General features: G+C 45.8%; 1 protein-coding gene across 3 annotated transcripts in view; it reads left to right on the top strand.

Annotated features, from left to right (window-relative positions):
- Positions 1 to 22494, top strand: part of FZR1 (fizzy and cell division cycle 20 related 1) — a 57135-nt gene extending 34641 nt beyond the window's left edge. For all 3 annotated transcript variants that reach the window (XM_073543815.1, XM_073543825.1, XM_073543820.1), the window contains 10 exons: positions 2403 to 2530; positions 2766 to 2848; positions 2950 to 3133; positions 7211 to 7276; positions 10746 to 10848; positions 10966 to 11150; positions 11236 to 11469; positions 12583 to 12687; positions 20652 to 20744; positions 21281 to 22494. In XM_073543815.1, the coding sequence (XP_073399916.1) occupies positions 2403 to 2530; positions 2766 to 2848; positions 2950 to 3133; positions 7211 to 7276; positions 10746 to 10848; positions 10966 to 11150; positions 11236 to 11469; positions 12583 to 12687; positions 20652 to 20744; positions 21281 to 21322 (1223 nt within the window). In that variant the 3' untranslated portion in view covers positions 21323 to 22494. The remainder of the gene's footprint in view (positions 1 to 2402; positions 2531 to 2765; positions 2849 to 2949; positions 3134 to 7210; positions 7277 to 10745; positions 10849 to 10965; positions 11151 to 11235; positions 11470 to 12582; positions 12688 to 20651; positions 20745 to 21280) is intronic.
- The last annotated feature ends 1794 nt before the right edge of the window (positions 22495 to 24288 follow it).

The raw sequence follows: 24288 nt of genomic DNA, 5'->3' as shown, positions 1-24288 counted from the left end.
AATCTGACGCCTACCAGGCCGAAGGCGCGAACCCGGCAGATAGGTTAAAGGCCCACTCTACAAGGGCAGTATCTGCCTCATGGGCCAAACGGGCGGGCGCCTCTGTTGATCAAATCTGTAGAGCAGCAACCTGGGCCAGACTTAATACATTCTGCAAGCACTACAAGCTTGAGGTGCTAGCAAGTCAGCAGACCGCATTTGGGAGAAAGGTTCTCCGGGCGGTAATCCCACCCTAGGGAGGTGCTTTGGTTCTCTCCATGGTGCTGTCAGGGGGACGTCCTGGAAAGACCTACCTACCGGTAATGATGTTTCCAGGAGTCCATCCTGACAGCACGGGTAGTTCCCTCCCTGTTATGTTATGTCATATACTGTAATATGATTGTATCATTAAAATTTTACGTGCATTATCCACGCTGTGGTACTTGTTAAGTCACTGAGGGAAATGGGGTGGGACGGAACCTTTTAACCTCTCGTATGCTTTTCCTGTCCGTGTAAGGAGGAGGAGGACGTCCTCCATGGTGCTGTCAGGATGGACTCCTGGAAACATCATTACCGGTAGGTCTAATACCTATTTTTGACTATCAGCTGCCGGCATTGACATCAGGGGCTTATCTACAGCATTCTGTAATGCTGTAGATAAGCCCCCCGATGTAACCTGAAAGAGAAGAAAAACACGTTAGATTATACTCACCGGACGGGGCAGTACAGTCCGATGGGTGTCGCGGTCCGTTCTGGCACCTCCCATCTTCATATGATGACGTCCTCTTCTTCCCTTCCTGCAGTGGCTCTTGCGCAGGCGCACTGCTCTGCCCTGTTGAGGGCAGAGCAGAATACTGCAGTGCGCAGGCGCCAGACCTCTTCCGACGCCTGCGCACTGCAGAACTCTGCTCTGTGCCGGAGCCACTACAGGAAGGGAAGAAGAGGACGGCATCGTAGGAAGATGGGAGGCGTCGGACCGGACCGCCCCCGGGTGAGTATAATCTAATGTGTTTTTCTTATCTTTCAAGTTACATCAGGGACTTATCTACAGCATTACAGAATGCTGTAGATAAGCCCCTGATGTCAATGCCGGCAGCAAAAAAAAAAAAAAAGTGACAGGTTCCCTTTAAGTCTAAGATTGTCTCTCCCTGTTTGCTGTGGGCACCGGCACTGAGCCCACAACTATTCTGGCCATGTCAGCTGATTTCATCAGCTGACATGTGCCTCTAACAGCTGCGAGTGGAATCACAATCCACCCGCAGCTGTTCAATGTCGCTGTCAATCTCTGACAGTGGCATTTAACACTAATCCCACCCATCACCAATGGATTGGCATGACAACTTGGGTTCTGCAGGAGATCCCTGTGGTTATGAGCGCCACCCAGCGGACGGCGTTCATTGCAAGTGAGCATTTCTGCTGCACATAGAAGAGCTGAAGCTGTGCTCTGTGTAGCACAGGTTATCGGATGATCGCAGCTTCTAGTCTCACATTGAGACTATTGAAACCAGTGTCAAGTAAAAAAAAAAATAAAGATATGTATAAGTTCAAATCATCCCCCTCTTGCCCCATTCAAAATAAAAAACAACATATATTTGGGTTAATTATTTTTATATGTTGATAGATCAGGAGATTCTGAACGCGGCGATACCAATCCGGTACCTTAAATGGTGTAATGGAAAAAAATCAAACCGCCAGAATTACGTTTTTTTTGGTTGCTGCAACAACTCATTCAAATGCAATAACAGGTGCTCATAAGGTCATATCGACATCAAAAAGGTATCAAGAAAAACATCAGCTCGGCACACAAAAAATAAGCCCTCACCCATCCCGAGATCACAAAAAATGGAGCCGCTAAGGGTATTGGAAAATGTCAATTTTTTTTTTTTTCGTAGAAACTAGATTTTTTGTTCACCACTTAAATAGCAAAGAACCTATGCATGTTTGGTAGATGTGAACTCGTAATGACCTGGAGAATCATAATGGCAGGTCAGTTTCAACATTTAGTGTAATGGTAAAAAAAAAAAAAATTGTGGAATTCCACTTTTTTTTGCTATTTCACTGCACTTTGAATTTTTTTTTCACGTTTTCCAGTACACGGTAATGGTAAAATCAATTATGTCCTTCAAAAGTACAACTCGTTCCTCAGAAAAATCAGGCCCTCACATGGCCATATTGACGGAAAAATAAAAAAGTTCTGCATCTGGGAAGAAGGGAAGTGAAAAACCTAATGTGGTGAAGGGGTTAATGGAAGGAGTTCTTTTAACAGAAGTAGAAAATGGACGATCCCTTTTAGTACACTGTGTTTATGGCTATGGGTTACAAAAAGTATATCTGTGTGTCGTTTTATTCCTCACGTGATGATTTGACATCGGCTCACTTGCAATTCATGTTGCTCTAAAGTTTTCTTTGTGATATCTTTATAGATGGCTTGGCGTATTCTGCTTTGCTGAAAAATGAATTGTTGGGGGCCGGAATTGAAAAAGTTCAGGACCCTCAAACTGAAGACCGGCGCCTTCAACCATCCACACCTGAAAAAAAGAGCCTATTCACGGTATGGTCCCAACATTCCAAATGTTTCCTATCATTTCGCTTTGGCCAGCTGGCAGTGGCATCGTTGTGAACTAGGGCGGTCCTAGAGCATGTGGGGGCAGCTATAAGTAGGGAATCCTAATAGAAAGTGTATTTGATTGTAATGGCCTACTCTGGGAAAAGAGAAATAATACTGTGCTTATTATGAGGTCTTCCATCACTTTCTATTTTTGAATGTTTGCTTTTTTTCTTTTCAGTATTCCTTAAGCTCAAAGCGATCCAGCCCCGATGAAGGAAATGAAGTGTCGCCATATTCTTTGTCACCCGTGAGTAACAAAAGGTAAGCCTTTTAGTTGTCATTTTAAAAGTTTAAAACTAGCTTGCTGGGGTAAAGACTATATATATATATTTTTCATTTATTTTTTTTTCCCTACTACACAGTCAAAAACTTTTGCGCTCTCCACGAAAACCCACACGGAAGATTTCTAAAATTCCATTTAAGGTACTCGATGCCCCAGAACTGCAAGATGATTTCTACCTTAATCTAGTGGACTGGTCATCCCTGAATGTGTTGAGTGTAGGATTGGGGACCTGTGTCTATCTATGGAGCGCATGTACAAGCCAGGTAAGGGAGAGGAGCCGTGTGTAAGTATATGTATTGTATAAGTGTGTACGCACATCTGCCCTTGGGGACCAGTAGGGCCACCCCCATGCATGTTCGATAGTCAGCTGGTGTTTTATGGCCACCTAAACGTCACACATGATATATTGGTTACAGATTAATCCTTTCACTGCCTGTACAATTTTGAAACTCGAAATCTGGATTCTAAAATTGAATTATACTACCGTAAGAAATCACACCCAAGCGGAGCCTGAGAAGTACACTCCCTAACGGTGACAATTAGAGGGCATATGTCCTCTAATGGTATCTAAGAATGATTACATAGAACAAGAAAGCAAAACTTTCAGGACTGTGCCCTGTATATGCCCCTAGAATATTTTGCCTGGCTACTGCCTGTATTTGAAAGCTAAATGGAACCTGTCACGTTGTACAATGCCGCCTGATCTGTAGACAGCATGGTATGGAGAAGGAGAAGCTGAGCAGAATGGTGTACGTTTTTGTGGAAAATTATTCAGTATAACTTGTAGTTTATTAATTGAAATCCCTGGTGTTTGTATGTATAGGAGTCCAGTGGGCGGTCCTACTCAGTGATGTACAGTCATACAGGAAAGACGGTAGGAAAGCCCACAGGACTCAAGCATATAAATACCAGGGATTTTAATGAATTAAAGGGGTTGGCCACTACTTTTATGTTGATGGGTTTTGTTTTAGGATAGGCCATTAATATTTGACCTGTGGAGGTGCAGCATACAGCACCCTGGCAATCAGCTGTTACCAACTGCGTTCGTATAGAGGGTGGGTCTGCATTACCTCGCCGTGGCTACTATACAGATGATGGAGCTGCTGTGTTTCCGTCTGCCATTTGTGCCAGTAACAGCTGATCGGGGGGGTGCCTGGTGTCGCAACCCCATCAGATATTGATGGCCTATCTTTAGGGTTGGCTATCAATATAAAAAGTAGTGGACAATCCTTTTCAGTGTTCCATACACCTTAGACCAGAGGTGTCAAACATGCACCGGAGCTCCTTGTGACTATCGCGGCCTAGTCCAACAGCCGCCAATGCCTGAGATTTGTTTCAGCTGAATGCCTTGGACGCACATTCAGTTGAAATATATTGCGGCGCAGAGCCCCTCTCTCTGCACTGCAATACCAGCCAATCCAAGGTCGGCAGCTGACGTCGGCATGCTGGCGCAGGCAGCGTATGACGTCACTGCCATGTACTGCATCGGCCGTGTTGGAGGAAGAGAGGTCACTGTTCGCCAAGGGAGCGAGGCCAAGTGAGAAGGATTTTTTTTTTTTTTTTATGTCTATGTTAAGACACCGACATAGGAGACATTTGCTACGAGAAGGTGACCAGAATGGGGGTATTCCTATACAAAGGTGGTCAGCTGCAAAATTGTACCATAACATACACATCCAATGAATGGCTTAAAAAAAAACAAAAAAAAAAACTCCAAAAATGATCAAAAAGTTGTATGGGAAAAAAATGCTATCACTGAAAATGTAATTTCCCCTACAAAAAATGTCACTTTTCAAATTGTTCTTATGTGCGGCCCATATACCCAGATGAGTTTAAGACCCCATGTCGGCTTAGACTAATGTTTGCCACACACTGATATTGGAGGGTACATCCAACACCCCAGTATGTTTGAGAGCATCAGCAAACTGATTGTTGAGGGAGATGTTGATTGGGCTTGCCGGATTTTAGACTGCTGGTCACTTTGTTCTTCCAGCGATAATCCAGCGGCACAGATGTCTATGGCTTTCTCATAAACAATATTGTAGCGCTTGGCCAAAGCATTGTTTGGCCAATAGCCATCTAATGTTTGAATTAATATGCAAATGTGGCAGTAAATCTAAAGTCTTGGTCACCCAAGCGCCACTCTTGTTGAGCAGGAGGAGGCAGCCATCAGCGGGGTATAGAGCTGGAGTGACAGGCTTCAGATCTACCGTAGTCCTTTAGCCTCATTTGCATATCAATTCATTTACTGATTTCTCAGTAACAGAGCTTATAAATTGTGTGGGGCTGGGGGAAATCTTGCTGTCAGGTTACTTTTAATTCTTGCTGTTCAACAGCTCTAATTTTTTATTCTTGTTCGGATATTCAGATAATGTTTTGCCTTTTTTTTATTTTGTTCATGTAAATTACATACAAATTAGGCCCCATATCTTTGCTGAAAAAAGAAATCTGTTTATTTTTCACAAAGGCAGAGTAAACTTAATTTCAAATGTTCCCTTTTTGTACAAATTATTGTAATATATCGCACATTGATGGGATAGAAATCGTGATTTGGATTGGCGGTGGCTGGCTTTCACACATAAGATCATGAAATGCTGCACACAAAGGATTTTTAACATTAAAATTCATTTTTATTATTTCTAATATCTCCTGTAACTGGGTCCTGCATATAAGTCCCAGTTGCAGGGTGGACTCCTGCTGCTTTAACTGCAGAGCTGATCTGGGTCTTCTAGAATGGTAATGATTCCTATACTGCATACAGAGCCATTTCCTGTTCCTGTAGCTGCACAATACAAAGCTGCTCCTTACTTTTCCATTACATTCTAAAACGTTCTTGAGTTATGGCGGTCTGGGAGCAGTTAAAAGGCATGCGCCTCTTCATGAATCTGGCGCCAGTTTCAGCTGCTAGTGTAGGAACTGTTCTCATTTTACGGCCATGATTTGTTGCCTCCCCTTTACTAAGAACCACCATTTTACAAAAAATAAACCAGCAGAGCTGGGCAGAACTGTTGTAAAAAGTTTTTGCACAACCACAAATTCTGGTGAAAACTACGTATTTGGGGCCATGACTTATCCTCTACATCCATGGTGGAAAACAAATTAATGTTGCTCCTCCTATCTTTCTGCCTAGAAATGTTAAACCATTTTGACAACTGGGTGTTACCATTCCTTGTGACAACTTGACACTGCACTAATAAAATTGTCATAACACCCACTTTCACCACCCACCCACCGCCAAACTAGTGAGTCAATAAAGGTGCTCCTTAAAGTGAACCTGTCACGGGCAGGTTAATAGCTTTTGAATCTGCCTGGCGTCTGTACCTAGACCCCCGCTGCCGGGAGAAAATGAACTGGGAGGGACCAGTAATGTTCGTATTTGTCACGTGGGTGCCACGGTTCCTGCTCTGCGTATAGAGAGTGGCGTCTGTATCTGTGCCCCCTGCACTGACTGACAGCGCAGCATTAGACCCAGGCAGTCAGTATCGGTGGCACAGTTACAGCCACTGCACTCTATAAACAGCGGTGACTGAACCGGTGCCGCCCCCATGACTGAAATCGGAACGCTACCAGGAAGATTAAAGCGCATTTCCTCCTGGCAGTGGAGGTCTCAGTACAGGCATCGGGCAGGTTCAGAACGCTGTTAACCTGCAGATTAACCCCATATCCGCAGGCTAAGGCTGGTTTCACATTCGCGTTAAAACAACGCTGCGCACTGCGTCGTTAAGCCCCGCCCCGATCCGGCTCCCTGCCCGCCCCATCCGGGATCACCGCCTACTTTCGCATTTGCACGCATGCGATCGGCGCACCCTATCTTTAGCATAGGGTGCGCAGATCATGCGCTGCCAGTGTGAAAGTAGCGTGCTGCGCACTTTTGACGGTGCGCCGTGCGCGCCGAAATGCAGCATGTTGCATTTCGGCACGCACGGCGCACCGTCAAAAGTGTGCAGCACGCTACTTTCACACTGGCAGCGCATGATCTGCGCACCCTATGCTAAAGATAGGGTGCGCCGATCGCATGCGTGCAAATGCGAAAGTAGGCGGTGATCCCGGATGGGGCGGGCAGGGAGCCGGATCGGGGCGGGGCTTAACGACGTAGTGCGCAGCGTTGTTTTAACGCGAATGTGAAACCAGCCTAATATTGTTTTTTCATGTGACAGGTTCCGTTTAATTTTCATGTCATGAGGAATACGATTCTTACCTGAACAGACGCATCATGAGAGCTGACAGTTCCGCTTTAATGTCAGGAGCCACACTGTAGATATAGTGTACTGTAACCTCGTATTTTCTACACTTGAATTCGTTTTTCATTCTATGTCTTTTTTTTTTTTTCTTCTTTCTAGGTGACCAGGCTCTGTGACTTATCTGTAGAAGGGGATTCAGTGACATCAGTGGGTTGGTCTGAAAGAGTGAGTTATCGTTAAGACGTGTCAAATTATATCACAGTATGTTCCCATGCTACAGATACTTTATAATCAATACAGTGCACATTAGACATTTTCTGACAAACTTATTAGCCGGAGGGAAGTACAGATTCAAAACATGTGCCATGTAGTAGCCACCTTCATCATCTGCTGGGGATATAAGGGTTATAGCGTCAGATCTCCTGAGATTTGATGAGGGGCTTTATAGTTGGGGATAACCCATTTACGTAGCATAAAATAATCTTATTCAAATTCAAGCAATTTGCGTTTAACGTTTAATACTCTGGGGGAACAGATGATTCAGTACTCCTTGTGAAGCTCCTGCCAATAAAAGACTTGTACGAAGGGTAGAAGCTTCTGGGATCTCCACTGATCCTGAGAACAGGGCTCTGAAGGGCCTCATCCAAATGGATGCCAAGCTGAGCATGGGCACCTCCGATATCTGAGAATGAATGACTTGGAGATGCTCATGCTCAACCTCTGTTCCATTTATACGGGACTCTACAGAGCTCTGTTCTTGAGATCAGTAGGGGATAACATTCACTTGATGAAAGCCCTTTAACCCCTTAGCGACTATTACTGTACAAGTATGGACCAAGCTCACGAGATGAGCCAGCACCATTCCTGGCAGATAAAGGCTGTGTTATTCAGTCATCATCTGTTTCTAACAGCCAAAGGTGGAGCTGAGCTCTGCCAGTTACTTGTATATGGCTCTGTCAATCTTTGATAGCGGTATTTACAGCATGGAGTTATGTTTATTCCAGGCGCCCATCAGCACTCTTTCCTCTGAGGCGCAATCGATGGGTTACCATGACAACCACATGTCTGCTGAAGGCCCCTCATACCTGCCTTGATGGTCCTCATGCGAAAACTAGTCTATGGCTGGCGTTCATAGGAGACCTTGATATTTCCTACATATAATATAGGCGATAAGGCTTTTAGAAACACCTCTCACTTAGCCCACCTCCCTCATCCAATTAAAAATGAAGAAATGAAAAAAAAAATGTAACTTTGTTAACATAAGTCCAATCTCTCAAAATATGCAGTTAATTAACCTAATTGGTAGGAAACATAAAGAGAACGAAAAAAACCTCTAAACTGCAGTACTGTAGTTTGCAGGCTTTGCCAGGGCTGTAGAGTGGGTAAGCCAAATCGCCAACTCAGACTCCTCAATTTCCCTGACCTCTGACCCCACAGCCCTGGTCACTACTGAGCATGTTCATAAAGTGCAGCACAGATTCACTACTGAGCATGTACATAAAGTGCTGCACTGGTCACTACTGAGCATGTACATAAAGTGCAGTACAGATTCACTACTGAGCATGTACATAAAGTGCAGCACAGATTCACTACTGAGCATGTACATAAAGTGCAGCACTGGTCACTACTGAGCATGTACATAAAGTGCAGTACAGATTCACTACTGAGCATGTACATAAAGTGCAGCACAGATTCACTACTGAGCATGTACATAAAGTGCAGCACTGGTCACTACTGAGCATGTACATAAAGTGCAGCACAGATTCACTACTGAGCCTGTACATAAAGTACAGCACAGATTCACTACTGAGCCTGTACAAAAAGTGCAGCACAGATTCACTACTGAGCCTGTACAAAAAGTGCAGCACAGATTCACTACTGAGCCTGTACATAAAGTGCAGTACAGATTCACTACTGCGCATGTACATAAAGTGCAGCACTGGTCACTACTGAGCATGTACATAAAGTGCAGTACAGATTCACTACTGAGCATGTACATAAAGTGCAGTACAGATTCACTACTGAGCATGTACATAAAGTGCAGCACAGATTCACTACTGAGCATGTACATAAAGTGCAGCACTGGTCACTACTGAGCCTGTACATAAAGTGCAGCACTGGTCACTACTGAGCCTGTACATAAAGTGCAGCACTGGTCACTACTGAGCATGTACATAAAGTGCAGCACTGGTCACTACTGAGCATGTACATAAAGTGCAGTACAGATTCACTACTGAGCATGTACATAAAGTGCAGCACAGATTCACTACTGAGCATGTACATAAAGTGCAGCACTGGTCACTACTGAGCCTGTACATAAAGTGCAGCACTGGTCACTACTGAGCATGTACATAAAGTGCAGCACTGGTCACTACTGAGCATGTACATAAAGTGCAGTACAGATTCACTACTGAGCATGTACATAAAGTGCAGCACTGGTCACTACTGAGCATGTACATAAAGTGCAGTACAGATTCACTACTGAGCATGTACATAAAGTGCAGTACAGATTCACTACTGAGCATGTACATAAAGTGCAGCACAGATTCACTACTGAGCATGTACATAAAGTGCAGCACTGGTCACTACTGAGCCTGTACATAAAGTGCAGCACTGGTCACTACTGAGCATGTACATAAAGTGCAGCACTGGTCACTACTGAGCATGTACATAAAGTGCAGTACAGATTCACTACTGAGCATGTACATAAAGTGCAGCACAGATTCACTACTGAGCATGTACATAAAGTGCAGCACTGGTCACTACTGAGCCTGTACATAAAGTGCAGCACTGGTCACTACTGAGCATGTACATAAAGTGCAGCACTGGTCACTACTGAGCATGTACATAAAGTGCAGTACAGATTCACTACTGAGCATGTACATAAAGTGCAGCACAGATTCACTACTGAGCATGTACATAAAGTGCAGCACTGGTCACTACTGAGCCTGTACATAAAGTGCAGCACTGGTCACTACTGAGCATGTACATAAAGTGCAGCACTGGTCACTACTGAGCATGTACATAAAGTGCAGTACAGATTCACTACTGAGCATGTACATAAAGTGCAGCACAGATTCACTACTGAGCATGTACATAAAGTGCAGCACTGGTCACTACTGAGCATGTACATAAAGTGCAGCACAGATTCACTACTGAGCCAGTACATAAAGTGCAGCACAGATTCACTACTGAGCATGTACATAAAGTGCAGTACAGATTCACTACTGAGCCTGTACATAAAGTGCAGCACAGATTCACTACTGAGCCTGTACATAAAGTGCAGCACAGATTCTCTACTGAGCCTGTACATAAAGTGCAGCACAGATTCTCTACTGAGCCTGTACATAAAGTGCAGCACAGATTCACTACTGAGCATGTACATAAAGTGCAGCACTGGTCACTACTGAGCATGTACATAAAGTGCAGCACAGATTCATCTCCCCTAAAACCCCAGATCCTAAGATCAGGAACAGAACAGACATTTATAGGACATTTCATAACTTTCCCAAATTCTTATCAACACATTTCCAGCACATCCTGCATTGTACCACTGTACCCAATGTATGATATAATAATCCAATAAAATTCAATAAGAAGGTCATTTTTCCTGAACAATGAACACCATATATATAAAAAAAAATCCAAAAAATGATTGCAGAATTAACGGTATTAATGTCCCTCTTATTTTCAGGGAAATCTTGTAGCTGTTGGGACGCACAAAGGTTTTGTACAGATATGGGATGCATCTGCAGGGAAGAAGCTGTCCACACTCGAGGGGCATACAGCCAGAGTCGGTAAGGCTGAGCTTATTGTCTTGTCTCCAGTATTGGTAGAGATCATCTTTTTTTTCTGTCCTATTCTTGTAACCTGTGCGCACCGTCACAGCAGTGTTGTCCGTCTACTTGCTATAGGTGCCTTGGCTTGGAATGCAGATCAGCTGTCGTCCGGAAGTAGAGACCGCATGATCCTTCAGAGAGATATCCGAACTCCACCAGTGCAGTCTGAAAGGAGGCTACAAGGGCATCGGCAAGAAGTTTGTGGCCTCAAGTGGTCCACCGACCACCAACTGCTTGCCTCAGGAGGGAATGACAACAAGGTATTACGTATATACAGTATATAGAAGATATAATAATGTTGATGGTTTCCTCTTTACCACGTGAAATATCTTTCTCCTCTTCCAGCTCCTAGTGTGGAATCACTCAAGTTTGACCCCTGTTCAGCAATATACAGAGCATCTGGCTGCAGTGAAGGCAATCGCCTGGTCTCCTCACCAACATGGTCTGCTGGCTTCTGGCGGGGGCACAGCTGATCGTTGCATTAGGTTCTGGAACACACTTACTGGTCAGCCACTGCAATGTATTGACACTGGTTCACAGGTCTGCAACCTAGCCTGGTCCAAGCATGCCAACGAACTGGTAAGTGGCCTCTTGTCAGATCCGCCTGCTTTTACCTCTTATGATTCTCCCCCAACCCCTTGTAGACTGTCAGCCCCCTCCCCTAGAAATGTGTAAGATCACCAGTAGTAGACAGTGTGGGGATTTTAACCCCTTAATAACCGGAGCTTTTTTGTTTTTCGCTCCCCTTCTTTCCAGAGGCATAACTTTTTTATTTTTCCACCAATATGGCCATGTGAGGCTTATTTTTTGCAGGACGAGTTGTACTTTTGAACGACACCATTGGTTTTACCATGTCGTGTACTAGTAAATGGGGAAAAAAATTCTAAGTGCGGTGAAATTGCAAAAAAAAGTGCAATCCCATGCTTGTTTTATGTTTGGCTTTTTTGCTAGGTTCACAATATGCGAAAACTGACCTGCCATTATGATTCTCCCGGTCACTACAAGTTCATAGACACCAAACATGTCTAGGTTCTCTTTTATCTAAGTGGTGAAAAAAAATTCCAAAGTTTCCTTAAAAAAAAATGCGCAATTTTCCAAGACCCGTAGCATCTCCATTTTTCGTGATCTTGAGCTACATGGGGGGCTTATTTTTTGTGTGTCGGGCTGACGTTTTTAAATGATGCCACTTTTGTGCAGATACATTCTTTTGATCGCGCATTATTGTATTGTAACCAAATTGTGACCAAAAAAACATGATTCTGGCGTTTGATTTTTTTTTTCTTTTTTTCTCGCTACACCGTTTAGCGATTGGGTTAATCCTTTTTTTTTATTGATAGATCGGGCGATTCTGAACGCGGCGATACCAAATATGTGTAGGTTTGATTTTTTTTTTTTTGTTTGTTTTATTTTGATTGGGACGGGGGAATGGTTTAAACTTATGTTTTTTTTATTTTTTTTTATTTTTAAACATTTATTTATTTTTGTTTTTTTACTTTTGGCATTTTTGTACTGTATATCATTTGCAGCCTAAATGTGTATATTGTGTGGTAAATAACATGGATGTTTTCAGGTAGGTGCAGTAAATCAGCTGACACCATTGTATTTTTTTATAAAAAAGATGTACAGATTGGAGAATGTCTCCCATAAAATACAAGCATTGTTGACTGTAAGCTATCTTCTCCTCACTCACAGGTGAGCACACATGGCTATTCTCAGAATCAGATCCTAGTGTGGAAGTATCCATCTCTTACGCAGGTGGCAAAATTGACTGGACACTCTTATAGAGTTCTCTACCTTGTAAGTACTTTGTATATATTGTATAGGTTGTCTAGAAAAATTAGAGGGCGAGTAACTGTGCGGCCTTGCATCATAGTACACGGATCACCTTGGTATTTGGGGCTCGGTAAAATAAATTCGTTAGCTCGGAATACTTGAGTCTGCTATAAAAAATGCCATTTACCTGTGTGTGTTTGTGTGTGTGTGTGTGTGTGTGTGTGTGTGTGTGTGTACGAAGTCAGTCAATATGGCAGGAATGACTACAGCGCTCCCTATACAGTGAGTGATAAATTATAGCCCCCTGCACTGCCCCGATGACTGGCAGTGAGCGGCTGCAGAGAGAATATAACCTCACTTTCTCCCTGTAGCCACTGTTACTCAGCCAAACATAAGCGCTATTTACCTGCACATTACCACTTTATCTGCAGGTAAATAGCATTTTTTTTAAGCTGACAAGTTCCCTTTCAGGGGGTTGTAAGGATCAGAAAGTTAACGCATACCCATGCACGGGATGTGTGGTTTACAGCTCAGGCCTATATGCTTTTTTTTTTTTTTTTTTTTTTTTTTTTTTTTTTTTTTTTAACTGTAATTTTTATTCAATTTTGTAAAATTTTACAATCAGAAATGAGACAACACAATCACAAGTTGGCTTACAAATTAGAGGATCAGAATGAATGGAGTACAATTAGCAGGGCTGTGGAGTCTGTAACTCAAACCTCTGACTCCTCAATTTCCATGACACCAATTCCACGACTCCGACTCCCTCATACCAGGGCTGTGGAGTCGGTAAGCCAAACCTCTGACTCCAACTTCTTAATTTCCATGACACGGACTCTGACTCCGACTCCACAGCCCTGACAATTAGAATGAACTCATGGAAGACATTTTTCCCCAGTGGCATCAAAACATATTGTGCTATAGAACCGAAAAAGACAAAAGTCCAACAACAGTTCTAAATGATGCCAAGTTAAGATGACTCCATCTCCATACTCAGATTACAATTCTTATAAAACCACAATACTAAATAAGACAAGACATACACGAAGGGAAGAAGAAACTTGTTCAAAAACCAACATGCTCCTAACTGTTGTTTTGGGCCCTAAAATAGTCCCAGGGAGCCCAGACAGTCTAAAATCTGTCCAAACTTACATTCAATAAGTCTGTCATGTGCTCCACTCCATCCTGCGGATGTCAGCTATTCTATCCAAAACCTTCTGATAAGTGGAAGGCGAAGTCTGTCTCCAATGAAGGGCAATCAAACATCTAGCTGCCACCAACAGACGTAACAGCAGTCTGATCGAATTCCTCCCCATCCCTGTAGGGGAAACATTTAATAGGGGTATAGCAGGGTCCAGCTCAACCTCCACATATAGAACTTTTTTGTATTAAGGTTTTCACCTTTTCCCAAAATCAAGCCAGCCCAGGGCAAGACCAGAAAATGTGAAGCTGAGAACCCGATGTTGAGCAACAGCGCCAGCAAATATATGGGAGCTGGTGGCTCAGTCTACGAAGGTGCTCCAGAGTGACGCCAAAACATCAAAGTTTTATATCGGCTTTCCTTACAAAGGGTGCAGATAGAGGATTTGGATGCCTTTTCCCATGTATTCTGCCATCATTGGGGAGACCACGTCCTTAACAGGAGAGACCCCCCCCCCATCTAACCATATACAGATGTTTCAAGGGGGGGGGGTCAGTCTCAGGAGAAGCTAAGATCCTGGAAATATCTGATATTAACCCTTTAAGGCCTCTGCTTTAAAGGCGCTGAGCTACAATACTACACACAATCCCTCACCGTTTTTTTGTGAGTAAACTGCTGTTTTCCTATTCCTGTACGTCCTCTATAATTTTAAAATGTGAGTCGGGTTTTTCTCCTTTGTCTCATTGGGGGACACAGGCACTCTGGTGTATGCTACTGCCACCTGGAGGCTGACACTAAGTGAACAAAAAAAGGTTAGCTCCTCCTCCGCCGCATACACCCTCGCCCCGATTGCGGGCGGAAACCAGTTTTATGCTTAGTGTCCTTTGGAGGCACACACGTCTGGTTTGCTCCAGACTTTCTTTTTTTCTTTTTTTTTTTCTTTCCTTTTTAACTTTTTTTTTTTTTCTATGAAGATGAGACAGGGGCGACAGACCCTATTGAAAGGATCCGATCTCCCCAAACCATCAGCAGGCGAGCATGTGTTGAGTATCGCCTCCACGTACCCTCTCCCGCACCGTGGGACATATCTGGGCCATTTTCCCCAGACTTTTTTTTTTTTTTTTCTCTCTCTCTCTCTATGAAGATAAGACAGGGGCAACGGACCCTATTGAAAGGGTCCGATTTCACCAGACCATCAACGGGCGAGCACGTGCGAGTGTCCCACCACGTATTCTCTCCTGCGACGTGGGACATGATGCCGGACTTAGCCCTGTCCACCCCTAGGTATTGAAACCATGGGCTGTACAGAGGTACAAGACTAGTCCGTGCGGCCCCCACTGCTCCACCAACGCTAGACGGCGGTGCTGCAAGGCGGCGGACGGTCCCTCTCCTCATCCCTGGAAGGAGGACGGAGCTAGGGTGCCTGCACCGTCCTGGATATTACTCTCCTTCCCTCTACCTGATCGGCGAGGTCGTCATGCATAGGATGGCCTGGGAGGGCCCTGTGGCAGCATCCAGAGAGCTGGAGCCCTTAGCGTCATGCGAGGTGCAAAGGCAGGATGTGTAGCACTGAAGGGCAGGCTCTTCCCCCGGCGTTTGGCCTGATGCCGGGTCCCGACGCCGGCTGCGCCCTTGGTATGCGGCGGCCTACCCGCCCACCGCCACCCCTTGGCGGGCAAACGCTAAAAAAATCCAGCCCGCGGCTTCGGCCGGTGTTCGGCTGCCCTCCTGTCGCGACGTCATTGCCGAGTAAATTGAGCCCCCGGCTTCTCTCCAGGGTGGGCCGCAACCGGGAAAGGACGCGTCAGCCTACCCACAGCCAAAGTACGCACAGTGCAGAGAGGAGCAGCACGCGGCAAGAACACGGGGACACAGGACCGGGGTAAGTGCGACCCCGACCCTAGAGGCCACGCTTCGTATAATCAGGGAGTGCCCTCCTCACCGTCCCCAGGGTGTCGGGAAACAGTTGACAGCCTCATCGAAGCTGTCAATCAGACTTTGGGGATTGAGGATGACGTCACCCTGACCTCAGGTCATAAGGTATCCTTTAAGCGGGCTAAGTGACCCCATAGGGTATTTTGCACTCACCCAGAGTTCGAGGACATAGTGCAGCGTCACAGGGAACGGCCGGATAGGCATTTCTCGGGCCAGAAGACGCTCGAAGCAAGATATCCGTTTGCCCCGGAACTCTGTAAAAAATGGGCGGAATCCCCAGTGGTGGATCCACCAGTGTCACGCTTGGCCTCTAAAACCCTGTTGTCCGTACCTAGTGGTTCTTCCATTAAGGACCCCACTGTTTGGCTCATAGAGAGCTTGGCTCACTCGGTATATGAAGCATTAGGATCAGCACTCTCTCCCTTGTTCGCGGCAACATGGGTAGCCAAGGCCATGATGTCATGGTCAGAATCATTGAACAAGGCCCTGCAGGATAGGGACCTGCCTACGGAGGTGTCAGATCGCTATGGCTGGTGATTACTTAATGCTTCCTTGGATGCGGCCAATTACGCGGCACTTGCGGCCGCATACGCAATTTCCATTAGGAGAGCCCTATGGTTAAGAATGTGGCGGGCCGATTCAACTTCCAAGAAGTCCTTGACTTCCCTGCCTTATCAAGGCGGCCGCCTATTCGGGGAAAAGTTAGACCAGCTCATCTCCGATGCTACAGGGGGAAAAAGCAGTTTCCTCCCGCAACAGAGGGTCAAACCGCCATTGCGCCAGCCTCAGGCACCGTTTCGGGCATTTCGCAACCCCAGCTGGACTGCAGCGGCCAGTTCCGGCGCTCCAGCTCGCTCCAAACAGGATAGGGATCGACAGGTCTCATATAGAGCCAACCCGTTGGGCAGGATGCGTGCTCGCCAGCCCAGGTTGAGAGGAACCAGGTCCCAGAGATCCTCAGCTAAATGACTCGGAGCACTTTTTAGCCGACATCAGCAGAGTAGGCGGCCGCCTGCTCCGGTTTCGCCACGTCTGGGTCACGGTAGCACACGACTCATGGGTGACGGAACTGGTGTCCTCTGGGTACAAGATAGTTTGTCAGGTATCCCCCAAAATGATTCTTTTTTTTTTTTCACAGCTTCCCAAAGTGGAGGCCCGGGCAAAGGCGTTGCTAGGAGCCGTCGAGTCACTCCAGCACAACGGAGTCATTATTCCCGTACCAGAGCACGAGAAGGCTCAGGGTTTTTATTCCAATCTGTTCGCGGTCCCCAAAAAGGACGGGACAGTCAGGCTGGTTCTGGACCTAAAGCTCCTGAACAAGTTCATCAGGATCAAACATATCTGAATGGAATCTCTCCGTTCAGTTATATCAGCCATGGAGCAAGGGGAATACTTGGCCTCTATCGACGTCCAGGATGCCTAGCTACACGTCCCCATTTTTCCTCCTCATCAGAGGTTTCTACGTTTCACCCTCAATGGCCAACATTTCCAGTTTGTAGCACTGCTCTTTGGGCTTGCCACCGCCCCCAGAGTGTTCACAAAGGTAATGGCGGTCGTCATGGCCATCTTACACTCTCGGGGCATAGTCGTCTTGCCATACTTAGACGACCTCTTTGTGAAGGGCCCCTCATTTCGGGCATGCGAGGAGAACGGCAGCATCACGCTGGATACCCTCTCCCGCTTAGGGTGGTTGGTCAACAGGAAAAAATCATCCCTTGTCTCAGCCCAGAGGATTTCTTTTTTAGGGATGATTTTTGACACCTCCAGAGGGTTGATAATGCTCCCTCAGGACAAGGCTCTAGTGCTCCGGCAAGGAGTCCAGAAGCTTCTACAACCAGTCCCTCACACTATTCGGTTTGGGATGAGGGTACTAGGGGAAGATGGTGGCGGCAATGGAAGCGATTCCATTTTCCCAATTTCATCTTCGCCCCCTGCAGCATGCCCTCTTGTCATCTTGGGACAAGAACCCGTTCACGCTCGATCGTCGGTGCCGGTTGTCCTCTCAGGTCAGACAGTCACTACAGTGGTGGACGATCAGTTCCTCCCTCCTTCAGGGGATACCTTTCCCCCTAGACCAGTGGCTGGTGGTCACAACCGACGCAAGCCTCCTCGGCTGGGGAGCAGTTTTTCGCTACCAACCACACGACTCGGGGGGCAATGGTCGCAACAGGAGGCACGCCTCCCGTTCAACTTGTTGGAAATACGAGCGGTCCGGCTGGCGCTGCAACATTTTCAGCACCTTCTAGCAGGACGTCCTGTCCGGATTCAATCGGACAACGCCACGGCGGTGGCTTATGTAAATCATCAAGGGGGCACTCGCAGCAGGGCAACTATGCGCAAGGTGGGAAACGTGCTTCACTGGGCCGAGAGGAACCATTCGGTAATTTCAGCGGTCCACATCCTGGGCGTGGAAAATTGGGCGGCGGACTTCCTCAGCCGGCAGGGTGTCGCGTCCAGGGAATGGTCTCTGCACCCCGAGGTCTTCCAGCAGATTTGCCAATGGTGGGGAACACCGGATGCCAAGGTGCCCGGGTTCATCGCTCGGTCTCGGGACCCGTGAGCGATCGCCGTGGATGCGTTGGTTCTGCCATGGAACCAGTTTCGCCTTCCATACTTGTTCCCCCCCACTGCCACTACTTCCGAGGGTCACCAAGAAGATCAAAACAGAAGGGGTTCCAGCGATTCTGCTGGCCCCATCGGGCATGGTACGCAGATCTAGTACAGCTGCTCGCCGACGTCCCATGGCAACTGCCAGAGCGCCCAGACCTACTGGCCCAGGGCCTGATCTTCCACCCGAACTCAGGGGCCCTATGTTTGACGGCTTGGCCGTTGAATCATGGATTCTGACCCAGGCGGGGTTTGAGCGTGAGGTGGTCGCTACAATGGTTAGCGCCCGGAAGCCTACCTCGGCGAAAATTTACCATGACACCTGGAAGGTCTTCTTTGGTTGGTGTCGAGATCGCGATTTTTCTCCACTGACATTTTCTATCCCCAACATCTTGGCTTTTCTCCAGTCGGGCTTAGACTCAGGGTTGGCCCCGAGCTCCCTTAGGAGACCGATATCGGCCTTGTCCATCCTCTTCCAACGGAAAATCGCTACCAATATGCAGGTGAGGACTTTCATCCAGGGAGTCTCCCACTTGGTACCTCCCTATAGGGTGCCCCTGAACACCTGGGACCTTAACCTGGTCCTGAGTGTGCTCCAGGAAGCTCCATTCGAACCTCTTCAAGACATTTCCTTGTCGTACCTTTCCTGCAAGGTGGTATTCCTTGTAGCCATAACTTCCATTAGGCGAGTCTTGGAGTTGGCGGCCCTATCCTGCCGAGCACCGTTCCTCACCCTCTACAAGGATAAGGTGGTTCTCAGACCAGCTCCCCCCCTTTCTGCCGAAGGTTGTTTCCTCATTCCACATTAATGAGGATATTGTCTTGCCCTCGCTTTGTCCAGCGCCAGTACACCGTGTGGAAAAGGTTCTTCACACATTGGACCTGGTGAGCACTCAGGAGGTACATGTTGCGGACGGCACCCTTTCGTCAGACGGACACGCTGTTCGTGCTACCCGAGGGGCGCAGGAAGGGACTCGCAGCCTCAAAATCGACCATAGCCAGGTGAATCCGTCTAACTATTCAGGAAACCTACCGCACCAGGGGTGCGCCGGTTCCAGCGGGGATCAGAGCACACTCTACTCGGGCAGTGGGCGCTTCTTGGGCGCTTCGGCACCAGGTGTACAAAGCAGCAACCTGGTCCAGCCTGCACACGTTTACTAAACATTCCAATGTCCATACTCAGGCTTTGTCAGATGCGAGCCTGGGTAGAAGGATTCTCCAAGCAGCGGTGGCGCACCTTTAGATGTGAGGTGCATGTAGCTTGGATCGGTGAGTCAACTTCCCACCCAGGGACTGCTTTAGGACATCCCACAGTACCTGTGTCCCCCAATGAGACGAAGGAGAAACATGGATTTTTGTGAGAACTCACCGTAAAATCCTTTTCTCCGAGACGCTTATTGGGGGACACAGCACCCACCCTGATAGCCAATTGGCTCTTTATTTAATATGCATTTTTGTTGATGTTAGGGTGGTCCCTTTCCAGACATATTGTTATCTGCATTAATGCTGATTTGTTTTGTGTTCTCCTACTGCTGTTGCACTAAACTGGTTTCCGCCCGCAATCGGGGCGAGGTTGTATGCGGCGGCGGAGGAGCTAACCTTTTTTTGTTCACTTAGTGTCAGCCTCCAGGTATCGGTAGCATACACCACAGTACCTGTGTCCCTCAATGAGCGTCTCGGAGAAAAGGATTTTACGGTGAGTTCTCGCAAAAATCCATGTTTTTGTTCTCCTCAGAGGTTTAGAAGTTGTACTCATCCCATCTCCAAGCCCTGCCTGTTTTATGGCATGTGGATGAAATACATTGATTTAATCTCCTATCATTCTAATGTGGTATCTACAGTGGAGAAATAAGTTGTCCAGTTACATCATGGAAGGTGTTACTCTGCAGCTCTCATGGAAGGCTGTCTCTTCTAAGGGTTTGTGCGCACATTCAGTATTTGCGTCAGAAGAATGTGGCGCAGGTACTGATGTGTTGGCAGAAAAAACACATGCACTTTTGAAAGAATTGTCAAGCTGCGGATATGGAACAGTTTCACATCTGTAAGCAAAAAAATTAGCAACACATGCATGAAATTCCAGAAATCTCATTCACTTTGCGGTGACAGTTAAATGCTGGGGGGTTTTCGTTGCAAAACCACAACGTATGTGAACATAGCCTAAAGGCTGTCTATATTCTATATATTCATTTACAACTACATTTAGAACCTTTTTACTAAAGGTCTTGTCATGAGGAGTCTCCTTTTAATGTTGCACTGTATTTTTTGGCCTAGACTACATTTCGACATATATTTCTGTTTTTCACAGGCCATGTCTCCAGATGGTGAAGCTATTGTTACAGGTGCTGGAGATGAAACATTGAGATTTTGGAATGTTTTTAGTAAAACGCGATCTACAAAGGTGAGGCAAATGCAGTTCTTGTTCTTCTTAAAAAATAATAATCTGTCACCAGGTTTTTGCTCCCCCATCTTAGAGCAGCATGATGTAGGAGCAGAGATTCCAGTGATATGGAACTTACTGAGCTGCTTGCTGTCCTTTTGATAAAACCACTGCTTTCTCTGCTGCAGATCTAAAAGTTCTCTGAATGCTGAGCTCTGTGTAACCCCGCCCACATCACCGATTGGAAGCTCATGTGCTGTGGACACAGAGAGCTGCCAATCTGTGGTGGAGGCGGGGTTACACAAAGCTCATGAACTACCTCTGATTACTAGTCCTGTAATGATTTCCTGCTGATAAAATAGTGATTTTATGAAATCTACACTAAGCAGCCCAGTAAGTAACACATCTCTGGGATCAGGGTCTCTGCCCCTACATTATGCTGCTCTCAGATTAGGTGGCAAAAACCTGGTGACAGGTTCTCTTTAAAAATGTCAATATTTTGTGTTCTTATGATCTGACAAAGTCAGAGAGTTAAATTTTCCCTTTTTTTCTTCTAGGAATCAGTCTCCGTTCTCAACCTCTTCACTAGGATACGATAATCTGTCCATCATTCATTGGCTGTTTTTCTCTTCTTTCTTCACGGAGCCCGGAAACGATTGCTTTCCAATTCAGCTGAGAGACTAATGTGCTGTGTCCAGTTCAGGGATTCATCAGTCGCCTATACAGGCATGGGAAGCATTAAACCACACTGTTCTATCTCATTCATTTTTCCATCATTGACGTCGGAGGAAAGAAGAGCCACATATTTTTTCGTACAATGGGTAGTGGGTATAAGAACCCTACTGACCATGTTCTATAGATATGTATTTAAGGGCTTGAATATAAATGCTTATGTATATCATATTGCTTGGGATGGAACCCTTGAAGAATCAGTTGCAATTTGAAGCTACCATGAATACACCTATTTTAGACTTTTTGGGACCATGCTCTGTTTTATAGAGGCACAGAGAATCCCCCTACCAAATGTCTTGTTTGCATGCAAAGGATATCCTATACTAATAAATATATATATATTACTAATATATATTATAATATATATGTGCATATATATATATATTACTAATATTTATTACTAATATATATATTTAAAGAACCCACTCATTACAACTCTACTACAGCTTTTCACGTAACTTTTTATTTGTGACATATATATGTATATGTGCTCACTCTGAGGTGGGAGGGCGTATATAAAGGGGACTTATTTTATGGACGTGTGGATGACCGATTGATAGTCTTATTGTAGCAAAAATATCTGTGTTTAGTTCTGTGCAGTTTCTTTTTTTATGGGTGATGTTCTGTATTTTTAATGTTAATTTAAAGTAACCTTTTCAGGATCAGTCAGACATATTGCCTGATCTTGTTCCCTAACAACTTTTTTTTTTTTTTTTCTTGCATTGTTTTGCACAGCGGAGGAAGAAGAAAGTCTGTTTGCTAAAGGAAAGCACTTAGTTTCTGAATATTGATTCAGTCGGTAGAATAATGTATAACAGCGATGGGGTTGGTGTAAGAACTTTATTGATGCCCTTTGCTCTATGCTAAAAATTGGAGTCCTCCATTTTTTTTTTTTCTCCCCAGACGTGGGGCATGTAAATTTCATTATTCTTTGTTTTTAAAGAAAAAGAAAAAAAAGCCACTTGATGTTGAACTGTGAAGGATGTGTTCATTTGTAATTGCCAATTTATTTCTTATAAGAGTCCAATATTCTACCCAAGATGTCGTTTTCTCATTACTAATAAGTATATTTTTGGTAACGGTGCCCATACAAGAAGTAATTGGCTTCTGTGTTTCCTCCCCACCCCCAAATAAAGACCTACCGGGGTCATTCTATGTCAAGTGAACCAATGAATATTACCACTATCTTCTTAATTCTTTTGAGAATTTTTTTCAAAGTTGTGGGGAAAAAAATGCAAATTTCTGTGTTGCATGCCTTTTACGTTTCTCATAAGTCGGGCAAAAAGCAAGGTAAAGCAATGGGAAGAACACCTTTCAACTTAGAACAGTGCAGGCCTGATATGTCACAAGAGTATCTTCGTTAATGTTTTACCCATGCAGAATCAAACACAAAATTTCAAAACGCATTTCCGAAAAATCAATATAATAAATTTTCAAAAAAGTCACATGTGCCTCCTATGCTCCTAGCCATATCTACCAAAATTCAAATTGGGCTCTCAATGGGATCATACTTAAAAAAAAAAATAAATAAAATAACAAAAAAACCTACCGTATGTACTTGAGTATACACCTACCCGAATATAAGCTGAGGCACCCAATTTTACCACAAAAAAACTTGGAAAACGTATTGACTCGAGTGTATGCAGAGTATGCATTGTCCCCTCATCCCTATCCGGGTCTGCATGGCCCCCTCATCACCATGCCGGTCTTCATGACCTTCTCATCCCTATCTTGTTGTGCATGACCTTCTCATCCCCCTACCTGGGTCTGCATGGGATCTTCAATCCCCCTCCTTGTCTGCATGGGATTTTCAATCCCCTTCCTGCTCTGCATGGGATTTTCAATCCCCTTCCTGGTCTGCATGGGATCTTCATTCCCCTTCCTGGTCTGCATGGGATCTTCATTCCCCTTCCTGGTCTGCATGGGATCTTCATTCCCCTTCCTGGACTGCATGGGATCTTCATTCCCCTTCCTGGACTGCATGGGATCTTCAGTCCCCATCCTGGTCTGCTTGGCTCTTCAATCCCCATCCTGGTCTGCGTGGCTCTTCAATCCCCATCCTGGTCTGCGTGGCTCTTCAATCCCCATCCTGGTCTGCGTGGCTCTTCAATCCCCATCCTGGTCTGCGTGGCTCTTCAGTCCCCATCCTGGTCTGCGTGGCTCTTCAGTCCCCATCCTGGTCTGCTTGGCTCCTCATCCTAATCCTCGAATGCATGGCCTCTATCAAAAAGCATTATTTTTTTTTTATCCTACTTACCTTCCTGCGCTCCCTCGCAACGTCTTGTTCCGGTGCAAAAAGCTGATTTATGCTTGTAAGCAGCGCATGGTAGAGGAGTGAAGAGAAGTGAATATTCATTTCTCAAGTAGTTTCGCACATGACCGCCCGGCCGCTGCAGGAAACCAGCGAGTGCGACTACTGTGCCAGCTATTACAGAGAAATGAATATTCACTGCCAGCGCAGTGAATATTTTCTCTTTAGCAAGCGGGCACAGGCTCCTCCATGCTTTCCCTGTCTTTCCCCCGTCCTCCTCCGTGCTGCCCCCCCATCCTCCTCCGTGCTGCCCCCCGTCGTCCTCCACCTTCATACTCACCCTGCTGTGCTGTCAATGAACGTCCCTGCATCCTCCATTGTCCAGCGCTGACAGCTTCTTCCTGCCTTCAGCGGTCACATGGTACTGCTCATTAAGCTCATGAATATGCTTCCACGCCCTTAGGTGTCCATATTCATGAGCTTAATGAGCAGTACCATGTGACCGCTGAAGGCAGGAAGAAGCTGTCAGCGTTGGGCAAGGAGGATGCAGGGGACGTTCAGCGAGGCACGGGAGGGGTGAGT

The sequence above is a fragment of the Dendrobates tinctorius genome, unplaced genomic scaffold (assembly GCF_039654945.1).
Source record: "Dendrobates tinctorius isolate UK_male_01 unplaced genomic scaffold, ASM3965494v1 ptg000011l, whole genome shotgun sequence".
In the NCBI taxonomy this organism is placed as follows: Eukaryota; Metazoa; Chordata; class Amphibia; order Anura; family Dendrobatidae; genus Dendrobates; species Dendrobates tinctorius.
The sequence above is the reverse complement of the archived record's forward strand: the minus strand, read 5'-3'. Positions and strand labels throughout refer to the sequence as shown.